The sequence below is a fragment of the Rattus norvegicus genome, chromosome 3 (genome assembly GCF_021556685.1).
Source record: "Rattus norvegicus strain SHRSP/BbbUtx chromosome 3, alternate assembly SHRSP_T2T, whole genome shotgun sequence".
NCBI lineage: Eukaryota > Metazoa > Chordata > Mammalia > Rodentia > Muridae > Rattus > Rattus norvegicus.
In genome coordinates this window covers 90,126,917-90,152,598 of record NC_141536.1, presented here as the reverse complement: position 1 = coordinate 90,152,598, position 25,682 = coordinate 90,126,917, and the positions used below count along the sequence as shown (strand labels likewise).

General features: G+C 40.7%; 1 protein-coding gene across 11 annotated transcripts in view; it reads left to right on the top strand.

Annotated features, from left to right (window-relative positions):
* Hipk3 (homeodomain interacting protein kinase 3) overlaps positions 1-20,663 on the top strand; it is a 70,033-nt gene extending 49,370 nt beyond the window's left edge. For 2 of the 11 annotated variants that reach the window (XM_087654669.1, XM_087654670.1), the window contains exons 3-17: positions 1,006-1,129; positions 6,325-6,444; positions 7,367-7,453; positions 8,119-8,303; positions 9,429-9,585; positions 10,100-10,223; positions 12,264-12,385; positions 12,607-12,731; positions 12,824-12,985; positions 13,134-13,196; positions 13,479-13,769; positions 14,030-14,170; positions 15,733-15,968; positions 16,259-16,386; positions 16,799-20,663. In XM_087654669.1, coding sequence (XP_087510795.1) covers positions 1,006-1,129; positions 6,325-6,444; positions 7,367-7,453; positions 8,119-8,303; positions 9,429-9,585; positions 10,100-10,223; positions 12,264-12,385; positions 12,607-12,731; positions 12,824-12,985; positions 13,134-13,196; positions 13,479-13,769; positions 14,030-14,170; positions 15,733-15,968; positions 16,259-16,386; positions 16,799-17,275 — 2,542 coding nt within the window. In that variant the 3' untranslated portion in view covers positions 17,276-20,663. 11 annotated transcript variants of the gene reach the window in all.
* The last annotated feature ends 5,019 nt before the right edge of the window (positions 20,664-25,682 follow it).

Sequence of the window (25,682 nt, the reverse complement as noted above, 5' to 3'; positions counted from 1 at the left end):
CCCCTGAAAGTTAAACACCCATACGCCCATAGACCTAGGATAACTTCGTGCATGATTCCTTTGCAGCTATACATCTGTGCATGGAGGCTCTCTTACAGTGTGCTGGTTCGCTTCAGAAAGTGGATGGAGGCTCTGCCACATTTACTCCTCTTAAGAGAGCTCCATGACATAGTAGCATAATTGATCTGAGAATGACCTTTTTCCAAATAACTGAAGTGTTATAAGTGCTAAGATAGATTTTAATTGTTCTATCTTACATCGTGCTTTTAAAAAAATTAACTTAAAAAACTTTATTTTTAAATGTATTGGTGTTTTGCCTGCATGTAAGTTTGTGTATCATGTGTGTGCCTGGTGCTTCTTGAGTCCAGAAGGAGGCATGAGGTCCCCTGGAACTAGAATTACAGACAGTTGTGACTGCCATGTGGGTGGGTGCCAGGAATTGAGCTATGGAAGAGCAGGCAGTATTCTTAACTACTGAGCCATCTATCCAGCCCATACTATACTTTTACCTTTCAAAACTGAATACCCTGCACCAGTCTCGACTAAGAACCCAGTTACGTGGCTGTTCATCACTGTCGTGTTCTAAAGGCCCACGGAGGTTCTAGACCTAGCTTCGGGAATTGTGTTTTCATTTGGTCTTAACTTTCACTGCCTGCTTTTTCAGTTCTTCTGATATCACAAATGTTTAGTTAGTGTTTTTTGTTTTGCTTTTGTCAGCTTTCTGTGGATTATTTCTAGTCTGCTATAGCTTGAAAAGCAAGGTGTATGTTGCTTTTTTTCAGGCTTGAGCAGAGATGTTGTCAAGGGAAAGGCTCGTGGGGAAGAGACCTCATTATGGAGCTATGTCCCTTCCCATTACCTAGGATTAGGATTGGGGTTTGACAAGTTCTCAGAGATCTAACTATAAGCATGATTTTTCTGTCATTTAGAACTTTCCTTAGAATTTCAAACAAAATTAGGTAATTTAATGTGAAAAGGAAACTGACTTTCTTCCTTTTCCCCCAGAGCTCCAGAGATTATATTGGGGTTGCCGTTTTGTGAAGCCATAGACATGTGGTCACTGGGATGCGTGATTGCAGAGTTATTCCTTGGATGGCCACTCTACCCGGGAGCCTTGGAGTATGACCAGGTAATAAAGTCACAGTGATTCTTCATACACAAAATGGGAAAAGCTCCATGAAGTGTCAAATCTTAGTATCTTCAGAAATTTAAATTCACTTAACATTAGATCTTAACCTAAAAGTTCTTTTCTAACACTCTAATAACTCACTTTCCTAGTGGTATGCTAAAACATGACCAAGGCAATTTGTAGGAAGAGGAGTTTATTTCAGGCTTACAGTTCCAGAAAGAGTCCATGATGGCAGGGCAGGGGAGGGCAGAGCAGAGCAGCAGGCAGCAAGTGGCTGGAGCTGCAGCCAGGATCTCACGTCTCAACCCACAAGCAGGAAGCAGAGAGCTAGTGCAAAACAGCAAGAGTCTTCTGACCTCCAAGTCCACCCCCATTGACGCACTTCCTCCAGCCAAGGCACATACCTGCTTATTCTCCCCAAACATTCACCTACTGAAGATCAGGTGTTCCATGCCAGAAACTTTTAGGGGACATCTTATTCAAACTACCACAGATAAATTTTTATAAGCTAAGTTACAATCTACAGACTTGAAACCAGTTTTGGGAAGGAATCGTTACCCTACACATTGTATAATATTTGGATAATGTAGTATTTAATTTGTGTTTGTTTGAGGCAGGTTGTCAGCATGTGGTAGTTCAGTCTCACGTCAACCTTGTGATCCCTTTGTCTTAGGACATGTGTCACTTTGCCCAGGCCTGTTTATCATCTTTCCTTTTTTTTTGAGACAGGGTCTCTCTCTAGCCCTGACTGTCCTGGAATTCACTACACAGACCAGGTGGGATTAATCCACAGAGATCCGCCTGCTTACTCTCCTCCTAAGTGTTGGGGTTAAAGGCATACACTGCTATGCCTGGCCCGAATTCTGGTTTTTATTGTTGATTTTCTACATTGAAATAGATATGAGGAGGAGGGGAATAAAAAGAAAGAAACATTGAAAAGGAAAGAAAAGAAATGGATGTGAGGGGCTGAAATGATGGCTCAGTGTTTGAGACATGTTCTGCTCTTCTAGAGGACCTGAGGTTTGTTCTGACTCTCACATCAGGTGGTTCACATCTGCCTGTTATTCCAGCTACAGAGGATCCAACACCTACTTCTGCCCTCCATTGGCACCTGTACACACATGCATATTACACATAATTACACCTAATTCAAAATAAACCTTGAAGGCAGGATCTGAAGGCAGCTGATTCCTTTGGGTGACTTAGGTGTTTGAGGTGATTCAGTATATCATTATCAGGAGATGGTGTCATTGACATTAGTCTCGTCTTACAGTGGCTGTCTGCTAGTGAACCTGCTCTTCTAGGTCAGGTTTCTAAATCCTCTTTTCACCTCTTTTCTGTTCTGAAGTCCTCTATGTAACAATTTCTGTACATCTTCTCTTCAGGTATGTTTTTAGTCATCTTTGGACTTTGGTGCAGCTGCTAGACTACGCCTAGCTCTGAAGGACTGGGCAGTCTAACCAAAGTCCCATCATTCCAGGCTGCTGAGGCCCCTACCTGGACAGTCTCTAGAAACTTAGCTACACCTGTGGGTTGCTCTAAGGCACGTGTGATCCTGTGGAGCAGGACGCCATCTAGTGGCAATTTCAAGTTGATGTGCTGGTGCACTCTGGATTTGGACATTGTCTTGGGCAGCTCATGTTAGTCTTATCCCTCCTTTATGTGAAAAGAGAAAGATGAGATTCCCCACATCCAAATGGACAGAATTGTTAGGGCACAACGGTAACTTTAAAGACAAAAGCCTGACCCAAGCTTGTTTTTTCTAAATCCTGTAATTTTTTTTTTTTTAAGACAGAGATGTAGGAGGAACCAAACCAAACTTGAAACAGGTATTACCTGGTTTAGATGAACAATATTTTCAGATACACATATCCGTATATGTGTATATGTGTGTTCTTCCAAAGGAACAGAAGAAAGTCTTTATCACAGGCATCAGTTATAGTTTTAATTCAGTTTTGAAGTTATTTTTAAAAATACACATATACAAATAAATTTACAAATAAATTCTGTGCATCTTTACTTTGTTCTTAATCTTAGAAAAAATTTTGCCCCTTTGAGATAGGATTTCACACTGTAGCACAGGATGGCCTGGAATTCACTAGGCGGCTCATGCTGTCCTCAAACTTTAGTACTCTTACAAACATTATCATCATCATCATCAACAACAACACTTGAACACTCTTACCCCAGCCTCCTGAGTGCTGGGTGGGACTATTTGGCAAAAGTGAACTGTTTTATAAATGCTGTGATTAATCTTCACAGATTGCATCCTTCTCCTTAGATTATGGTCACCTAACTCAGGATGTAGTCGGTCTCTAGTAAATGTACTTCCCCCTCCCATCTGTTCCCTCTTTCCAGGAATCAGTTGCCTCTGTATACTTTGCTACTCCAAATAAGGCTTTGCTTCTTTGAAACAGGGTCTCCCTCAGGTAGCTTAGAATGGCTTCAAGCTCTCTCTGAAACTGACGATGACCTTGAACTTCTGATTCTCCTGGTTCCATCTCAAAAGTGCTAAGATTATAGTTGTGTGCCATCATATCCAACTAAGAACTTTTTTATCTCCCTCACCCCCAGTGCCCAAGATTGAATGAAGTGTTCCATTCACTGCTGAGTTACAGCCTTACTTAGCCTTAGTGTATTGTCTTCATAATACATTATTACTATTTTTTACCTTAAACTGGCAGTGGGCAATAGTAGTATTTCTAATTAATACTCAGAGTCCCTAGCCTAGAAACTACTATTATAACACTTTATATTTCTTTCCTAACATCTCCGGGATAGTTACTGTGTCTGTTTTCAGATGAGTCTAGATTATAGAGAAGTGGCTGGGGAGATGGCTCAGTGGGGCTTGCAGCTCTTGTGCATGTGAGGTCTAGAGTTTGGATCCCCCAGATTCTTTGAAGTTGGGTAGGCATAATTCCAAATTCAGAAGCCAGGGACAAGAGCAGTATCTGCAGACTCTTGGTTCACTTGAGAGACCTTGCCTCGTGAATTAAGTGGAGAGTAATTGCTGAAAACATACAATTCTTTTTTTTTTTTTTTTTTTGGTTCTTTTTTTCGGAGCTGGGGACCGAACCCAGGGCCTTGCGCTTCCTAGGTAAGCACTCTACCACTGAGCTAAATCCCCAGCCCCTGAAAACCTACAATCCTTATCCATGGCTCATGACACATCTGGAAACATACATGAATGTGACTGTCTCCATACCACATGGGCTCCCATTCACATTTAAACAAGTATGCTTGCAACACACCACACAGACACACACCTTAAAACATAAAACAAAAAACTAAACTAACCCAGGCAGTCCATATATCACTTTCACATGCTTAATGGGTAATGATACTCCCAAAGCAACCTGGAGAAAGGCTTAAAAGTTAAAGGGTACAAGCAGTCCTGCTTTGTATTGTTGCCCTTTTTGTAATGGCTACCTTCTGGGCTCCATTCTCCTGTTGGTGGTGTCAGTCTAGCGCCTGGAGAGGAGGGCTTTTCTCAGTCTGCATTAGCTTCTCCGGTACCCCAGCCAGCCCTGCTGTCCTGACCTAAGATTTGGGAAGATCCTCTCCAGGGAAGGAGCAACCCATGAAATGGTAGCATTTTATCTTTCAGGATTTTTATTGCGTAACTCCCACCCCACCCAGAGGCAGCTGAGGCTACTTCAGCCTTCCAAGTGCTGGGTGTAAACTACTGTGACTAGCAAAATAGTCCTTATTTTTTGTTCTGTTTTTGTTATTTATAAAGGCTTTAATAACAGAAGTTGTCTTTTTGTTTTTTTCTTTTGTTTGTTTGGGTTTTTTTGTTTTTGTTTGTTTGTTTGTTTGTTTGATTAAGGGTTTCTATATAGTCTTGGCTATCATGGGACTCACTCTATAGACCAGACTAGACTTGAACTCACAAAAATCTACCTGCCACTGCCTCCCAAGTGCTGGGATCAAAGGCGCGTACCACCATGGCCGGTTGAATGAACACAATTTAAGTAACAGGACAGGAGCCATTCGTATGAAAGTCAAATGAAGCCAGGTGTGGTGGCATATGTTTATAGCTCCAGTGCTCCAGGGGACCAAGGCAGGATGACCTCTGCATCTGAGGCCAGTCTGAGCTACCTAGCAACACTCTGAACACCTGCCTCCAACTGTACGCAGAAACAAAGTAAGATAGAAGGCTAGAAGATAATGGGAGTTTTCTTAGTCTGAGAGGAAGGGGTTAATAGAGAAAAGAAAGAGAAGATGAAGGAGAAGATGGGCTGCTTAGTAAAGCAGTATCTAAGATTAAACTAGAGAGAAGGAAGATGGAGGACTTTTTTGGATCCAAGTCACAGTTCCCCCTTTAAAGCCCATGCTTTTTTTTTTTTTTTTTTTTTTTCAATATTGACTAGTCATGGAGTGTGAGAACCACTATCTGATAATGTGTACCAGGCACTGTCATGGATGTTGGAAATTGCAGAGTCGAGTAAGAAGATGGAAAGAAAAAGTCTAGTATACCAGATGGTGAAAAGCATGATGGGAAAGATCTAGCTGGGAGAACGGGGTTTGCTGGGAAAGACAGAGTTAACTGTTGCTTACTGGCTTGGGAGGCATAATGACTGAGGTGATACTAGAGCCTAGATCTGAAGGAAGAGTGCTGTGTGACGCCTAGGACAGGCATTCCAGACGAATGCTGAGGTCCTGCAGCTAAGGGTTTGCGGTGTCCCTTGGGAGGATGCATCTGTATCGTGTCAGTTTCTCACATAGGTCCCCAAGGTACTGTCTGCACTTGCCCAGAATAACTCATCTAGTCTATTAATTCAAATCCCTCTCTCTCCTTCCTACTAAGTTGTCTGGGAACAGCTCAGTGGTAGAGCACTTAACCTGGCATGTATGAAGCCATAGGCTCAAACCTCCAGTATTGTCTTCCCTTACCCCCAAAGGTCATTTGATCTCTTATTTCTCCCTTAGTGAGTCTGTACTTCCAGGCTTTGAACATGTGGTTTCCTCTCTTGATTTACATAGAACCTTAATATTTTCATTAATAATTTACGTATAGTATGCATCAAGTGTTTCTCAGTGAACTCTGACTACATTTATTTTAGACTTAAAACACTGCAGATTCCTTATGTGAATTTATCGAGGGCATAGATGGTATCATGTAGTTTCTGATAAAATGTTTAATTAATGCCTGCAATACAAAATAATAAATTTGTTTTTAAATTATTTTTCAGATTCGATACATTTCTCAGACTCAAGGTTTACCAGGAGAACAATTGTTGAATGTGGGTACAAAATCCACAAGATTTTTTTGCAGAGAAACAGATATGTCTCATTCTGGTTGGAGGTTAAAGGTAATTGACTAAAAATATATTTATTAAATAGTTTTCTAAGATGCCTCTTAAGGATAATGCCTTCCATATCTTAAATGTTTATGGGCTGGAGAGATGGCTCAGTAGTTAAGAGCACTGGCTGCTTTTCCAGAGGTCCTGAGTTCAATTCCCAGCAACCCCATGGTGGTTCACAACCATCTGTAATTGGGTCTGATGCCTTCTTATGGTGTGCATGATGAACTCATATACATTAAATTAAAAAAAAAAACCTTTTAAAAGCAAATAACATTTTAGGTTATTTTACTTTTTGTGTGTGTTTTGCTTTCATGTGTGTATGTGTACCACATGTGTGCTTGGTTCCCTCAGAGGCCAAAAGAAGGTATCAGATATACTGGAGTTTATAGGTGCTCTTAGCTACCATGCAGATTCTGGGAAGCAGAACTTTATCCTCTGTAACAGCAAGTGTTCTTGACCACTGAGCTGTCTCTCCAGCCCCTCCACTTGCTTTCTTATACCACCTAGGACTGCATGCCCAGGTGTGGTACTGCCCCAGTGATCTGGGACCTCCCACAGTGGGGTGGGACCTCCTACATCAATCATTTGGCTTACAGACTTACTTATAGACCATCCAATAGAGATATTTTCTCAGCTGAAGCTCCCTCTTCAGATGCTAGCATGTATGAAGTTGACAAACTAACCAGCATAACAGGGATTCACTTGTAGCACAGGCTGGCCTCTAACTTGATCCTCCTATCTCAGCCTCCCGAGTACTGGGCTTACATGAGTGCACACTATTCCTGGCTTCATATTTATTTATTAATTTATTTGCATTATAAAATACATTTTTGCTTGTTACTCTTTTGAAACTACTAAATGTAGTGAGGCATAATGGACTGGAAATAGTGAGTAATAATGTTATTTTCTCTTTGATGTATATAATAAGACACTGGAAGAGCATGAAGCAGAGACAGGAATGAAGTCTAAAGAGGCCAGAAAGTACATATTCAACAGTCTGGACGATATAGTGCATGTGAGTACTGAAGTCACATGAAGTGTTTCAAACAGAATTAACTCAGCTTTTCAGACTTCCACAGACCAAGCTATATTCGGGCTAATTTATATCTTTGTCAAGTTTTTAATTTGCCTATGCTGTCATTTTCTTTTTCTTTTTTGGGTCTTTTCTTGTCTTGGTAGGAATAGGTCTGTGTTTAGTAAACATTTGGACTGGTGAGATGGTGTCATGGGAAAGAAGCATTGGCCGTGTAAGTCCTGGAACACAGAGGTGGAAGGAAAGCACCTATTCCATAAAGATGTCCACACGCACTCATGCACACAAATGTGCTCACTCAAAGGCAACACAACACACACTGACACAGATCCACACACATAGCAGTAGGTATATACACAGTCATTTACAGAATAGAGACACACACACACTCACACACTCACACACGCACTCACAGATACATATACAGACATGCACGCTCATTCACTTATGCAATAATTATTTTCTTTTAATTTCCCACTTTGAATCTTGTTTGTTACTTCAGAAGATTTGAAGATTTGTGAATTTCAGTTCTTTTTGTTTCAAATGACTGGTAGTTCACTGGTTTGTTTTTCAAAGATATGAAATTTTAAGAGGCCCTTCTTTCTATGGCTTATTTTACTTGATGGCTTCAAACTTTGCTGTTGTAGGTGAACACAGTGATGGACTTGGAAGGAAGTGATCTCTTGGCTGAGAAAGCTGATAGAAGAGAATTTGTTAGTCTGTTGAAGAAAATGTTGCTGATTGATGCAGATTTAAGAATTACTCCGATCGAGACTCTGAACCACCCATTCGTTAGTATGAAGCACCTACTAGATTTTCCTCACAGCAGCCAGTACGTCACTCTATAATCGTTCACAGTATCTACACTATATATTAACCAACTAATCTAACGAGACTGAGGTAGCAGGGTAGGATTAGAACACACATGGGAAGGCCAGCTCACCTCCCGACTCCCAAGTGCCACACTGAGAGCGAGCGACCGAGCAGGCAAGCGAGGAGTTCCTCTTGTCCTAGGTGTTCCTCCTAGAACAGTGAGTGCATGAGAGAGAACGGGAGACCCACCCTAAGTTCCATCTCCATTTCACTGTCCTGTCCCCGCTCCCCACCAAGTTCTGTCCTCTGTTGTCTGATTTCCTAAGGTATCTTTTGATTTCTTGTCTCCTTCCTTTGCTCCTTGGAATTCTAGAAGGAAAGGATGTAATGGGTTAGCAAGGAAGCAGGTCTGTTCACATTCTGTAGGCTCTGTCAGCTACCCTAAGCAAGACTTGTGATGTTTTGTCTCCCAGACCTGATCTTTCTGGGTTGGCAAAGATAATAGAATCATGCGACACCAGAGCAGAAGAAAAGGCTTGTTCTGGGGGACGAGTGACCAGCAAGAGGGGAGGGAAAGGGATGGGAATGGAGTGCAGTGAGTCGTTCATATATCTGAATGTCACAGCAAAGCCCACCACTTTAAACTTGATAAACGCTCCCTCACAACTTATAGCAACTTACTTACTATCTTAAAGTAGTAAAGAAAAATTATTATGTGAATGAATCAGTGTTCATTATTGTGAAATGTCCTTGTGTTAATACTTTTTATACAACCCAGGTGTGTCTCTCTTAAAAACTGCAGATGTTATATGGATTTCCATAAACAACAACATAATGGCATTCTTGGTGCCATTAATTTAGTGATTTGTGTACTAAAATTTAGGAAAAAACTATATAGGGAGGAGATTATTACATTATTGTATGCTAATCAAAAAGTATCTAATACTGCTTTGGCCTCTTAAATTTTTACCACCATAATATATTATATATTTGCTTTGATATTTTTCTTATAAAAATTGCTGTTAGAAAAGTATACAAAATGAAGTACAAATTGTAGAATTTATTCTTTTCCATACAATTTTAATCTAGTATACATTAATCATAAATATTTTAAATAATGTTACAATATTTTCTGATTTTCCAGTGTAAAGTCCTGTTTTCATATCATGGATATTTGTAAGTCTCCGAGTTCATGTGAAACAAACAACCACAGTAAAATGTCACTCTTACGACCAGTTGCATCCAATGGCACTGCTGCTCTAGCGGCAAACTTTACTAAAGTCGGAACATTAAGAAGTCAGGTGAGACTGCAGCTAATACTCATTGGTCCTTTGCTTTGCTTCACATTGGTCACATCAAGGGTGCTATGGCTGTTCTGTCGGATCTAAACCAAGCAGAATGAACCTTCTTATCCATTGTCTCAACCCTCTGCTCTGCTGTTAGGGCTACAACGCTTACAAAAATAGAGTTCAGTAAACCCAATTTAAGTTGATTAATCTGCTTTTTGTTTTATTTTCTGGGTTAATTTTTACTGCAGAATTGTGGTTTTTAGGAGTTATGTATGGGGTTAGAGAGATGGCTCAGGGGTTAAGAGCACTGGCTACTTTTCCAGAGGACTCAGGATCAATTTCTAGCACCCACACAGCGGCTCACACCCATCTATAACTCCAGTTCCAGAGGATCTCACTCCCTCACATAGACATACTGATAGGGAAGACACAATGTGCATGAAAAAGTGTGTGTGTGTGTGCATCTGTGGCATTCATAGCTGTCAGGAGGCTGCCCTGGATAATGTGAACCGCATCGTTGTTTCAGGCGTTGACCACATCTGCTCACTCGGTCGTGCACCATGGTATACCTCTGCAGGCGGGGACCGCACAGTTCGGTTGTGGTGATGCTTTTCATCAGACCCTGATTATCTGTCCCCCAGCTATTCAAGGTATGTTTTCCTTTAGGAGGTCATGCAGGCATTGTTTCATCATAAGTTCTCACTTTCAGCTCAGGCTGATGCTCCTCACCGTCCAGCTGCCTCTGCATCCAGAGTGCTGGGGTTAAAGTCACGCTCCACCACAGCCTGCTACAGGGTAGTTGTGGGTAAGGCCCCAAATGCCTGTGTCCAGTTCCGCCAGTGCTGTACACTTTTAGTGAAGTACTTGATGTTGATTTGGGTAACCTGGAAATGCACTTCTGATCTTGCTATTCACGATTCCACTTGAGGCTTAAACTTCCTTAGCATTTACAAAGGAAGATAGCCTGGGTAGGCGATGTCATGGCCATTCCTAGCTCGGATTTGTTGATTCAGATGGTTGAGAATTTTAGTTTTTAAAGTTTATTTTAACATCTCCCACACAAAGCCCCAAGAATTATATTGACTAATAGAAGCAGGTGGGTGTGAGACAGTTCTAGCAAGTTATTCTTTCGTGCCGCTTTCCTCTCAGAAAAGGTAGGTAGAGTCATGGCTACTTAAAGGTAGATAAATCCTGAGAAATGATGTTGCTAGGTGATAGGTTGATTGTGAAATCAGAGTGTACTCACTAAGATGTCATCATGTCACTAAGCAGTATGTTACACTCCAGTCCTGCACCCGTTGGATTGAACTCAGGGCATTGTGCATCAATGCTAGGCAAGTACTCGATCGCAGGGCTTCATCCATAGCTCCGGTAATACAGTAAGAGCACTGTGTTACTTACGCCTTAAGTAACAACTTTCTGGTAATAAGAATGCTTTCAGCACAAGTTGCTAGCATGCTTAGAAATACTGTTGTATTTGTTTTTGAGATGAGGTTTCTCTGTGTACCTGGCTGTCCTGGAACTCTCTCTGTAGAACCCCTGCCTCCTCTCCTGTGTGCTGGGACTGTAGGTGTGTGCCCCCACTGCTCTGCCCATGTTTTTAACCATAGGAATTTCAAGCAGACTCTGCTTAAGAAATAAAAACAAAAATAAAATTTCAAACATGAAAGTTAAAAGAATACTATGTCTTTCATCTTAGACTCAGTGCCTGCTAATATTTTACCATATTATGCTATCTGTACATGTATTATGAAAGTAAGTGGAATATTTATGACTTACTGCTTACGTATGCTTATAGTCTATGTTCTTAAGTCAGCTCTCTGGTTCTGACAGACGCTTGTTGTGTCAAGGCAGTGGCAGGCTCCCACCTGCACTGCAGTATATTTTATGCAGATGTGGAGCAGCAGTGCTTTTCAGAGTAAGAGACAGGAGGTAAATTTCAGTATGACAGGACAAAGTCTTTTTTTTTTTAAATTTGGTCTATAATTGTTAATGAATAACTTTGTGCATTTGTTAGTAAATATATTAACGGCTTAAACGTCTTTCCTAGACATGGTCTTAGCATCTCTAGAAACTCTTAAGTAGTGGTTCTTTTGTCTGTCTTTTGACTTGCTTTTGAATTTGGAGTCATTGCCTGGCTTTCCACAGCCACGTCCTACTGCCTCCACTGCACAGCGTTGTCATTTCACAGGGGTCCCACCACACGTAGCCAGCCCTTCCACAGCCTTTGTACCTAGCTTTTCAAATAAAGTAATTCTATCAATTATTTTTCTTAACTGCACTATAAAAATTTTGATCTTAACCAACTGTTGAATTTGATCAAAAAGGTGAAGGGAATAGAGAGGATACAGAGAAATGCTTGACACAGTTTTCTGGAAAGATGGGATATTTTGACATCAGTATTTGAAACAATATCACAAGATAGGAAATACTTATCTTTACTAATAGTTATTTTGTTAGTTATTCTTATGTAGAAACGGACATATTTATTTAAACCATTTATATATTTAAAATAATTTTATAAGTTATGCAAGATAATTTTTTTCTCCTATCGGATGTTTTTTTTTTTTTTTTTTTTTTTTTCTTTTTTTCGGAGCTGGGGACCGAACCCAGGGCCTTGCGCTTCCTAGGTAAGCGCTCTACCACTGAGCTAAATCCCCAGCCCCCTATCGAATGTTCTTATTTCCTAGGTATTCCCGCAGCACATGGTAAGCCCACCAGTTATTCCATAAGGGTGGACAACACAGTTCCGCTTGTGACTCAGGCCCCAGCTGTACAGCCTCTGCAGATCCGACCAGGAGTCCTTTCACAGGTTGGTCACAATTGGTCTGTTTACATTTGTCCCCTCCTCCTTTAGCAAATACAGGTCACATGTCAGCTGGTACTTCTGGGAAGTAATGGAAGGATCTGGCAGAGAGTTGAGTTTTTCTTATAGGCCTTTAGTTTTTGTAGTTAAGTGTTAGTAACTGCTTTGAGTTTGGGATGTATAATTTGTAACTTGGCTTGGGCTATCTTTATCTTTTGATGCAGCAGACATGGTCTGGTCGAACACAGCAGATGCTAATACCTGCCTGGCAGCAGGTAACACCCATGGCTCCTGCTGCTGCAACACTAACTTCTGAAGGCATGGCTGGTTCACAGAGGCTTGGAGACTGGGGGTAAGTCCAAAACAGAAGGCCTTCTCTATTAAATATATGCAAAACAGAGCGCAGTAAAAAAGGAGATTCAACTTTCTAAACTTGCTCCATAGGAAAATGATTCCACACAGCAATCATTATAACTCCGTGATGCCGCCACCTCTTCTGACCAACCAGATAACATTGTCGGCCCCTCAGCCTATCAGCGTAGGCATCGCACATGTTGTCTGGCCTCAGCCTGCCACTACCAAGAAAAATAAGCTGTGCCAGAACAGGTTGGTATTCACTTTCTTCTGCATTTTGAAATTAGGTTTTAAATAAAACTTTGCATGTACACCAAAGGGTCACTCTGTTGTGTTCAAAAATGGCCTCTTTTGTAGCTCTGACTCAAACACTAAGCTGGCTCCCTTCTCAATTTCTCAGAGGTATTTTGGTAAAACTAATGGAGTGGGAGCCAGGAAGAGAGGAAATAAATGCTTTTCGTTGGTAAGACTGTCTTTATTGACCTTTTGAGTTATGATTTATTATCTTCCTGTAATATAGCAACTGTAGACATTCGGATATCGATGTACAACAGAAGTATGTAAATGCAAACTACAGCGACATTTTGGAGATAATATTTTATAATTCACAAACTCTTGATATATCAGTGTGTTAAATCCATGAACCAAGTAAAAGTTTGCATTGTTTGGTTTGACAAAATATTTTCAAGAAATATGATTTCTCTATTTTGACTATAGACATTACAAATTATTTCTTTGGTTGCAGGAGTAATTCATTGCAGAACACCAATGTCCCACATTCAGCATTTATTTCTCCAAAGATAATCAGTGGGAAAGAAGTTGAGGAAGTAAGTTGTGTAGAAACACAGGACAATCATACCTCAGAAGGAGAGGCAAGAACTTGCCATGAAGCGTCTGTCAGACAGGATTCTTCAGTTTCAGACAAACAGCGGCAAACCATCATCATTGCCGACTCCCCAAGTCCTGCCGTGAGTGTGATCACCATTAGCAGTGACACTGATGACGAAGAGACCTCACCCAGACCTTCACTCCGAGAGTAAGTGCCACATACACAGTTCTTACAGACAATGGTAGCATCTTCCCAAGTGCAGAAAGCCAACTTGTTGTGGCCTACTCTTTGTCTGTGTCCCCTGGAGTAGATCTAACTGTAGCCTTGTATCTGAATTGAGAAGCTGTGAGCTTGGGCTGTGAGGAGCTGACTTGAACTGTTAACTGCCTGTAAGCCCTGTAGGACTTGGCTGGCTTGAGAATGTCCTCTCACCAGACCCATGTTTCTTTCCGCTCCCTCATCACTAGGTGTAAAGGTAGTCTGGATTGTGAAGCTTGCCAAAGCACTTTGAATATTGATCGGATGTGTTCACTCAGCAGTCCCGACAGCACTCTGAGTACCAGCTCCTCAGGGCAGTCCAGCCCATCCCCTTGCAAAAGACCGAACAGGTAAAGGAATTTAATAGACGCTTGTCCTAAATGTCATGCCTGCTAAGAGCTGATCCCTTTGTCCTGTGTGAAGTAGGGTCTGCCATTTCCTGCAGCGATTGCTCGTTTGTACTCAGGTCTTGAACATCATCAGTGTGGTAAGCTTGGGCTTTAGCTATCGCCTTTTCCCGTTAAATAGCTCTGATGTGTGGTGGCACAGGCCTTTAATCACAGGATACGGGAGGCAGAGGCAGATGGTCTCTGAGATCAAAGCCTACCAGGGATACATAGTAAGACCCTATCTCACACAGACAAATTAAACTTTTATTTATAAAGTTAAAGTTCTAATACATTTTTCCGTGATGAAGTACTCAGTGGTCCACTACCTAGAGAGGCCACTCTGACTTGTATCTCTACCGCTGGTAACTGAACTGTCTGCCTCCTTTGGTCTTGCCTTGTGGGAACAATGCAGTGCCTGACGTGGTGTTTCCTAACCATCACGATGTGCTAACACGTTGAGAGATAAGCCACAACAATTTTTATGACATACATTTGATTTTATATTATAAAAACAGGTGACAATATTTAAAAAGGATTTTAAAGTCAGTTTTATACTGTCTTTTAGTCAGGACCTGTGCTTGGAGTATTTACTCTGCAGAGACATAAATTCTACTGCATCTTCCTATATATCACTTAGAAGTTGATACATGCACAAATTACACAGAACAGTCACATAAAAACACATACATAAAATGGTCCTAACCATGAATATATGCATGTTGGTGTAAAAGTAAAAAGAAAAGTATACCTATAAAGAGAGATGCCTCACATAGTTAAGCCTAGAATGAATGATTAAAACAGACAATAATATAGAAATCCCAGGGAGTAAGGGAGTCTCCTGAGGGCTGAGATGGTGGGAAGAGTGGGGTTCAGGACTTGGGGGTGACTTCAGGTTGGTCAGAAAGCCCTTTCAGGAGGGTACAGATCCTACCCTTCAGTCAGGTGTTTGTACATATCGTCTGAACATCTCGATTAGTGCTTTTGTTTGTCTGCTTTGTTTATGCATGTGCACTTGTCTGTGCACTTGTCTGTGCTTTTGCTCTGGAGGCTCAAGGCCATGGTCGTCTTCAGTTACTCTCCACCATACGTTTGCATCTCTCTCTGGACCTAGGATTCACTAACTGGCTAGGCTGTGGCCAGCAAAGCGCCAGGGCGCCTTCCGCCTCTGCCTCCCTAATGTTTGGGTTGCAGGTACACATTGCTGCTGGGCGCAGGGCCAGACTCCGGTTTTCATATTTGTACAGCAAGCATTTTCCCAGTTGAGATGACTTCCTAGCCCCTAGAACAGTACTCGCTGTTTTGAAGAATTAATAAAGAAGGACTTTGTGAACTATTATGATGGAGCAAATATGAAGGAAAGAAGAAATAGTTTATCAGTCTAAATAGAGTCTGGAAATTCTGTGGGAAAAAAATTGTCCAAGAACAAAATATATATAAAATGACTAGGCATCTCATTAGTGTGCTGAGACGACTAATTGACATTAGAATTAATTGTAGAAAAATATAAAAATGTTTTCTTATAGTATGTCAGATGATGAACAGGAAAGTGGGTGTGAGACTGTGGACGGCTCTCCAACGTCAGACTCCTCGGGGCATGACAGTCCATTTGCAGAGAGCAGTTTTGTGGAAGACACTCCTCAAAACCCAGAGCTGGGGACTTGTGCTGGCACAGAGGCCAAGCCAGCTCTTAGCACTGCTGTGGAGCCACCAGTGGGGACAGAGCGTGGCCTGAACGTCGATGCGCACATGGCCAACACAGGTAAACTGGTTTCTCTGGTCAGCCTTTAAAGGTCTGAATTTGGGGACACCAGAGACCAGGATTGTCCGAAGTCCTCATTGAACCTCCGTCTTGACCACATCTATTATACAGGGAAAGAACCTCTTCAAATATTATCTAATGTTTAGAAGCCATGACCTTCTCTTTAAATTAACAACTAAGGCTCTTCGATCATTATTGTGTAAAAATGTAAGCACATGTCTAATTTTCATTAGAGAAACAGAAACCACAACTCTGTAATTTTGTGTGTGTGTGGTGCTTATTGTTGCCAGATTCTACATGCCAGCCATTGACAAAAGGCCAGCCCGCCCCTGGAAAGCTGAACCAGCCCTCTGCCTCGGCTGCTCGTCAGCAAAAGCCCACATCAGCATTCCAGCAGCAGCATTTGAACCTGAGCCAGGTGTGTTCCTGCACGCGCTTGTGGCATTTGGGAGTTACACTTAGCGGTTTATTTTCTTTTACTTTAATATTTTAGTTTTTAATTTTGTGTATGTGTGTGGTATGTGTCAATTTTGAGCAGAGATAATGGGGAAAATTATATTATGGGATTGTTTTGGAATTTAACTAAATTATGTGTGAATGTTAGCTTTGCATAAATGCTATATAAATTGTAGGGATTAATAACTGGGATAATAGTGCTAGTTGGCAGTGACTATGGTAACAATTTGTAAGAAATAGGAAGATGTTAGTGTGCCTTCTTCTCCATAGTTAACGAGACTGAGAACCAGTGTGAGCCGCCAGTCACAGTCCCTCTGGTCTTTACTTTGATCTTACAAAATGTGCGGTTCAGTCATGTTTTTCTTTGTGATTAGGTTCAGCATTTCGGAACTGGGCATCAAGAATGGAATGGAAACTTGGGGCATCGAAGACAGCAAGCATATATTCCTACTAGTGTTACCAGTAATCCATTCACTCTTTCTCACGGAAGTCCCAACCACACAGCAGTGCATGCCCATCTGGCTGGAAGTGCGCACCTCGGAGGACAGCCCACTCTGCTTCCGTACCCGCCATCAACTGCCCTCAGTAGTGCTGCACCCGTGGCCCACCTCCTAGCCTCTCCGTGTACCTCAAGACCTATGTTACAGCATCCAACTTACAATATCTCCCATCCCAGTGGCATAGTTCACCAAGTCCCCGTGGGCATAAATCCCCGCCTGTTACCATCCCCGACCATTCATCAGACTCAGTACAAACCAATCTTCCCTCCACATTCTTACATTGCAGCATCGCCTGCATATACTGGATTTCCATTGAGTCCAACAAAACTCAGCCAGTATCCATATATGTGAAAACTCGAAAGCAGTTTATTGAGGAAGCTCAATGATACAAACGTTTGATTAAAAATAAAAACATGGTATTTAATAAATATTAGCCATGGCACAAGAAAATTATTTTTGAATCATGTAGACTTGGGTGCAATTTAAACAACTTTGAGCTTTAAAAAACTCACTTTTAATGTGTTTTGCACATTTGGTATAACTTGTCTTTGGTCATGTATCTTCTTATGTAGTAACTCTATAGACAGGTGACTTATGGGAGCAAAATTCCAGTTTTGCTCCTGCTATTTTTTATAAAATTGCCTTCTAACTAGTGCAAGACACGTCCACCTTTGGGAAGCCATTCTGTGTCTAGACTTAGAGCAACAGATGCACATGTGTCAGAATTCCAGCCTATGAGTGAAGTGTATCGTCTGTGTCTTCGTGTGTACATGTTGGGGCACTTAACCTAAGCAATTGAGCTATTGTTCTTTACATTGCATGTGTCTTTTGCATGGGCAAAATGTTGCCTAGACTTGGCTCTTAATGTTGTTGTAATAATCTCAGCTGCATTGTAAACCGTTCCCACACATAGTGCCTTAAATATTTGAGGTTGTTGAAGTTATTACCTATCTGTAAATGTTGGACTGCAGCACTTAAAATTCAGACCTACTCCTGAGTTCTCTTTCAGTAGAGTAATGTTCCTTTTGGTTTTGTGTGGTATGATTTCAGATAGTAGCTGCTTTTTCCTTATTAAGAGGGCAGCATGTTTGCTATAGCTGAATTCTGCTGCCTGATTTTTTTCAGAATGATCTAGCTTCAAGAAAAGCAAGCCGTTCGTAGTGCTTAAGAAAACTTGATTCAGTAACTAATGGATAGTTGATACCTGTCACACACAGCACAGCATTTTATATACTATTAAGGGAAACTGCAATACAACCTAAGTTTATTTTGGGAGTGTTTGCTGTATAATTGGACTTGATAAAATGGTTAGAGGTGCAGTAGGCATGACTTGAGTAGATAATGAAAGAAAATGCAAATGCTCATCGACCCATGATGTGCTCTTTCTTGCTTGGGCAGACCATGCAGTATTTAACACATTAGTAGCAGAATATTTACTATTGAAGCTTGAAAAGATGTGAGTTCTTTGTGTGCAATTTTTCATTTATGCATGTGAGGAGGTTTTGGTTTTGGTTATTCTTAAGTATTTTTACATTGTAGTACTCGTTTTTGCTTGTTGGTGGTGTTTGCTTATTTAATACATTCCGTCAGGGACAGAAATTACATGCTTTTTCTCTTAGGAAGTGTGTATTGGGTTTTTCCCTCCCCCTCTCCCCTTGGTGGTGATGGTGGTGATGTTTAAATGAAGTTGCTTTTACAGCACCAAAGACTTAATCATCCATTTCTTATATAAAAGGTAGCTACATTTTGCATAGACCTCAAGTATATTGTAGTGTAGAGGTGGAATTTAAGGAAAGGTATTAAACCAAGGCTGTGTTTTAGCTTACAGGCAAGTAATAAATTGTATCATTTATCTTGAATGTATCATAGATAAGCTGCTATATAACGATTGCCACTTCAGATAGCTGTGAAATTAGGTGATTAACTAGTTGTTATTTAGCTTTCTAATTTCTGTATAAGTCTAATTACACAAGATAGAAGCTGGGGTTTTGATTTTTTTTTTTACTTTGCTTTTCTGTTTGGAGTGTCATTGTAACTACTGTATTGTAAATGATGGAAACAATTGCCTATGTTATTTTGGGGTGTGTTATTTGCATCAGTATTTTATCTATTAATGTTTGTGTTCATTACGGCATATACAAACTTGGATGTATCAATGTAACTTAATTTTTTTATTTTCATACTGGCATTGTAGACACATGAGAAAGCTGTATCTTGCAGGCTTGACTTAACTTTTTTTTTTTCCTTAAAAGTCTGGAATATAATCTTACAGCATTTACTGGAATAAACAGTACAAAACATTTGAGTGTAGAACTCCAAATGTTTTGGACTGACAGCATTTCCTTCCTAAGCACGTTGCATACCACAAGTACAGTTCTAGTATGCGCTGATGGTAAGCTAAGAGTGATAACATTTTTCTTTACTCCATGACACAAGCAGTGTTTTATTTAACAATCATCCATGACATAAACGTGCCTGAAGTTGATTTTAAAAATTACAGTATTAGATCATAAGATAAAAACCAGCAGCACATTTTTAGTCACTGAAAATGAAGGACTTGATTCCCCCACAGGTCTCAGTGTTTTTAGTAATTGATTCTATGCATTTTATATAAATAGAAATATATATAACACACGTTACAAAAAGGAGTGGACTGAGATTAACTTAAAGACGATTTACAGGCAACACGTCTGTGGAGTCAGTAAGTAACTGCTGCCCGCCACGGCCTCCTCATGCGAGCTAATGGCCTCACTTCTTGGAAAAGATTCAGTGCTGGCGATGGATGGATGTTTCAGAATCACCAAGTCCACAGATTGATTATGTCACAACAGGGAGAAAAGTGGCCTGTAAGCTGTGCTTACTGCCTAAGAAGATGCTCTTTCTTTCTGCTTTTAAGTTCATGAGTGGAGCAGCCTTGTTAAGTTGACTGTAGAGGGTGACAGTCAGCATTTTCATACCGCAGTAATGCTTTCTAAAGGCATGTCACTGTCGAGTGCACTGCTCTTAATTCACTGCAATCATGGGCTTTTTAATGTATTTCAAAACTTAAGACTTCAAGATCCCCCTGAAGTCTAATTTTAGCAAATTGGCAGAAGGATCTGGATTTTACCCCCTCTAAAACTATTTTAATAGTTTTATTTTAATGTTTTCTTAAATAAAACACTGCATGATTTCCAAGTTGCATATTTGTGTGCTAATTTTGCAAGTGAATTTTTAATCAGTTATTTTGATATTTAGGTTTTTTCCTTCAGGGTATTTAATATATTACTCTATTAGCAAATCTTTTCATTTTAATATCTCTACTGCTGATTTTAAACTTGGCTTGTGTTCTGTAAAAGTTAAATCATACACTGCAAGGTGTAGGAAGATTCATTTTAATGATCCCAATGACAGATTCGATGACTTAGTTTGAACTATTAACTGTTGAACAGTTTTACTCGCGTGGCTTCTGTCTTGGTTTGATTTGCTTTGACTTCTGTGCTACACTAGTTTGCCATGTAGCAGTTGCACTGTGCAATATTACAATAAGGACTGGGAAAACTTTTATGGATGTAATGTCTATTACAGTTTGCGATAGTATTTCTCTCTAGTTCTCAGTGATTTAAATGTGACCAAGCCTTCTGTACTTTGTCACAAAAAGCGGGTTTTCCAGGTGACTATTTTGGTGAGTGTCAAAATAAGAATTTATGGTGTATTACTGTTGATTCACTTTGAATTAAAATATATATATTGCAGCAAACAGCTTGCTGACTGTTTTTCCACTCCAGTATTTCTTGAGGGTAGAGGTGGGAAAGATTGGCATTACCCAGTTACGTCATCACTGGCACTTATTTGATGCACAGAGTTGGGATAAGAATTTTGTTAGGTGAGGAGGACACAGTACAACTTGTTTGTGCCCAAAGTCTGGCTGCCAGCCAGTATGCGTCCGAGATAGAGCCAGGCCACCCACAAGTCAGCTCCCCACCTTTCTTTTCAAACTGTCATCTGCCACACCTGAAACCACAGGATAGCCATGGCCCATTTTTCTTTAAAACATGATTTTTCTCAAATATTTTTGAGGGAAGTATTATGTGTGCTGTCCATGGGTGGAGAACAGGGAGGTCATGGGTGGTTTTTGAAAAGTACAGCATGAAATTCTGAAAGAATGTGGTTGCCCCAGGTCAGTTCGAGTTAACTTCTCAAATGGCATCTTATTCTCCAGTCCTTAACTCCAGACCCAGGTCTGCAGTTACGTGTGGGAAAGCACTCCTTAGAGCAGAACAGTGACTCGGGACCGTTGGTGCTGAGCCAAGACACACCGGTGAATACATATTTCTTTCTCTATAAGCCTTTAACTGAAGTATAAAGTAGATCAGTTGTTTCAGTCTTTGCTTCTTTCAATGTTTTGTTGGTGAGAGTCTCCCAGATTATACATAATTACATTTATACCCACGGCTCTGTAGAGTTTTTTTGTTTGCATATGCTGGTTTTGTTGATGGTCATTTGAATAAGTTTGCTCTTTTTAGGTATTTGGAGTATGGTGGATGGTATTGTCCATCTTTTGGAAAGCACATGCAGTATACACGGTGTATATATATATGCAGGTATAGAATTAGTAGATTGTAGGGGACATCCATACTTCACTTCTTTAGACACTACCACATGGTATTCCAAAATCCCGGAATTAATCTACACTTGAAGTATGTGAAGATTCTAGTTGTCTTCTAACCTTACACTTTTGCTTTAGTCATTGTGAGGTTGGGATCTTAACAAACAAACAGCAGCAATGACAAAAAAGCTGTCACTAAGACTCAAACCTGCCCTGAGATTTACATGAAATCTCGAGTTTGTAATTGCCTGAGAGGATCCTCAACTTCAGGGAATACCGAGGAGTACTGCACTATTTCAGTGGATCTAGGACTATAGAAATTGTTTCTGAAGGGGTAAAGGGTAACAACATGCAAATGTCTTGGAGTGAACACTTAAACCAGTATCCGCACACCATAAGTCCGCCATGAGCCGTTCAAAATAGTTAGGAAATTTCTATGTTCCTAGTGCTGAGTGTTTATCACTGACCAGAGCAGAAGGTCCATTGCCTTACTCCACCGTGGTAGGGAGACCAAGCAAGTCAGTGCCAACACCATGGCATAGGAGGTGCATAGAATGCTAGCCACACAAGGGAGAAAACAGCATAAATCCTTAGCTCCCACATGAGCTTTAATGTGAACAAAAAAGGGGAGGCGACCACTCTGATAGAGCTCAGTGTATGGGGGGGCATGCTAGAGACGGAATGCCACTGCGGGGGTGGACATGAGCCTTCCCAAAGAAAGGGGGTGCAGACTTAAGTCCAGACACTGAGAGGCTATGAAAGGACTTTAGGAGCTCAAATGCAACCCAATCTGTGTTTTTTAAATTTAACTCTAGTTGACCCATGGAGAGTAGGCCTGGCTACAGACACAAAGACACTTGACAATGGTGTGAAGTCCACACAAGATTGGGAGGCGAGTAGCTGTCTTTGATTAAGAAGTTCGTATTAGGAATATAATGTATCCTTTCCCTTTCTGGATACATGGTCTCACTATGTAGCCAGTTTGACCTTGAACTCTGTAGCCCAGGCTGGCCTGGAACTCTAGGTCCTACTGCGGTGTACCATCACACCCAGCTGCCTTTTAGTTTAACACAGTATTTGGAAGAGAGAAAGTTTTAAATTTGGATAAAGCCCAAATTTATCACCATTCTCCCCCCCCCCCCCGTTTGCATTTTTACTTTGTGATCGTGAAGTTTTAAAAGTTTTCTTCTGTTTTCCCCCCATAATCTTAGCTTTTATTAAATCTCTGGTCCAGGTCACGGGTTTTTGTGCTGCTTATGATGATGGCATTGTTGTATCTAACTAAACCTATGGATTATATATGATAAGCATAGTCATATGAAATAAAAAAGTAATATATTTTCTATCATAGAAAATAGTACATGTTGTAACATGCCTGGAAAATTCAGAGAAACATTTTTTAAAAAAAGACAGTTTTAATAGTTACTATACATGCAGACAAAAAAATCTTTGTGTGTGTGTGTGTGTGTGTGTGTGTGTGTGTGTGTGTGTGTACATGTTGTTTGTATGCATGTGCACATGAGAACATAGGCCACAGTGCACATGTGGAAGTCAGAACAGTGTTGTGCAGTTGGTAGTCTCCTGTGTTTACACTGGCTCCGGGGACCAGACTTGGGTCATGCCAAGCGCCTTTTACCCAGTGAGCTATTTTGTTGGCCCAGTTTCTACTGTTTTCTACTTCAGACTTATAACAAGGTTTTTTTTTTTTTTGTACAATTTACAAACCTCCAATGTTTTAGTGCCCATACTCTCAATGTAAAGTGATCAGTTTTGTTCTAACCATTAGAGATGGAGAATACAAAGAGATTGCTTCCTTTTTTTCCTTCAAAAAAGGATTTATTTTTACTTTTTGCATGTGTCCCACTGTTTTTGCATGCATGTATGTATGTGCACCACGTGCATGCTTGGTATCTGTAAAGGGTAAAAGAAGGTGCTGTGTCCCTTGGAACTACAGTTGCTGATGGCTGTGAGCTGCTATGTTGATACTGGGAAGAGCCCGGGTCCTTCACAAGACTCTTAACTGATGAGACATTTCTCCAGCCTTTCTTCTGTAAATACAATATTTTATTAAATTCTGAGCATTTGGAGGGTTTTAGAGACAGCTCTTCCAGAGGTTCTGAGTTCTATTCCCAGCACCATATAGTGGCTCACAACCATCTGTAGTGGGATCCGATGCCCTCTTCCATCATTCAGGCATAGGACAGAGTACATAGTACATCAGTACATAGATGAATACATCTTAACTTTCTGAGCATTTCATATCATGCTTACCACTTACACGCTTTTTCTTATTTAGAATGTCGGTACCATTTAACCTGCAGATAGGAGACATTACCATGGCTCTCATCCCTTCTTTCATCCAGTCTTGTCTCACTGCCTGGAAACTCTGATTTGCCCCATTTTTATCTTGAAGATGTTATATCTTTGACATTTGCTTTGTGTCTGACTGTAGTAGGTGCTAAAATATTTGCTAACTAAAAAGTTTGGGGCTGCGGGATGGTTCAGTGGTTAAGGACACTGACTGCTCTTGCAGAGAGCCTGGGTTAGTTCCCAGCACCCACACAGCAGTAGTTCACAACTGTCTGCAACTCCAGCAACAGGGAAAACGAACGGACTTCCTTTTTCTTGCTTCTGAAGGCACCGCATTGCAGGAGGTACACAGGCACACATGCAAGCAAAACACTCATACACAGAGATTTTCTTAGGGGATTAAATTTAACAGTCATCTGTTGAATGAAATTTGGAGGCTTACACTAGATATAACTTATATTTTTAAATTATAATTTTGGTTTGGACTTCAGTTTATTTTGTTAAGTGAAAGAGTTAGGGGTCGGGGGGATGGCAGTGAGGGGTTGCAAACCCAGCAACAATGACTGAGCAGATGGGGATGATGGCTGGAGAAAGATGAAATCAGCAGATAGCATGGAGGCTCCACTCCAGGCCTGGCAGACCCAGTAAACAACGACTAATACTTTCCTCGTAAGGCAAATGTTGGCAACGAATTCAATAAAAATGTATACTATACACCAAGTTACATCAGGTCAGTTTAATAGTTGGTCATTATGAGCAATTTAATAGTTGGTCACTCTTTTCAATATAATGCAATGTTACAAACTGGCCAGCAGGGGGAGAAAGTGTTTGTTGAACGTATGTTCTGTAATCTCTAAAATAACGAAGCAGAACTATGGGCAGTATATTCATGTCCCAGGGACAATATGGTACAATGTGAGGGGGCTTTTACTTTTACAAATAGTTTTTAAAGTGACAGTGCTCCAAGTCTATTGAAGGAAGACGTCTATGTGCTCATCTACCCTTCTACTGCCATATGGGCTCGCAAGAGTCAGAAGTATATATAGATTGTTTTGTCTCCAAAAGGAAATAAAACCTAGGACTTGGCAGCTTTGGAAGGAGAAGTGAATCGTTTATTGAAGCCTAGATTATCTCTTTTTACCTCCCTAAGAAGAATGAAAAGGCTCAGAGACACTGTGTAGTTGATGACACAGAAAAAAGCAGTGTTATAGTTTTGTCCTTTAGACACGTCCTGACTATGTCTTCTATGTCCAGTAAATGTTTACTGGCCCACAGGGAAAGGGGGACAGTTTGCTAGAGGTGAATATAGAGAATACAGTAGCATACAGCAAGTACTTATATTTTCTAATTCCACCTTGGTTTTCATAGGATGGAATCAAAGGATGTTGGTTACATTTTGCCAAACTCTTGTATATGTGGCATAAGTCTAAATCTATCCATGATTTGACAAAAAAAAAAAAAATCAGACCATGACTATTTCATTACTGGCTGGTTTAACCCAGCTGATTTATTAGATGTTTTTGATGAACAAGTATGGTTGGTGCATGAGTGTTTGTGCCCTGCCCCCCATGCACTGTAACGTGTTTTCCTGTCCAGCTATTAGTGAGACAAATTTGCATTAATGGTCTCCCCAACACCATTTTTCCCTCTCTCTCTCTCTCTCTCTCTCTCTCTCTCTCTCGTCTTCAGTCTTCTGAGGACTGGAATTAGAGGCAGATGCCAGGTTCGTTTTTATTTAATTCTAGACAGTCAAGAAGGCAGCCTGTCAAGTGTTTGCCAACCCATCGGGCAAATGCTTTCGTAAGCCACTTGCCTGATATCATTGCACATGAAGAGAGGAGACACTTTATAGAAATCTAA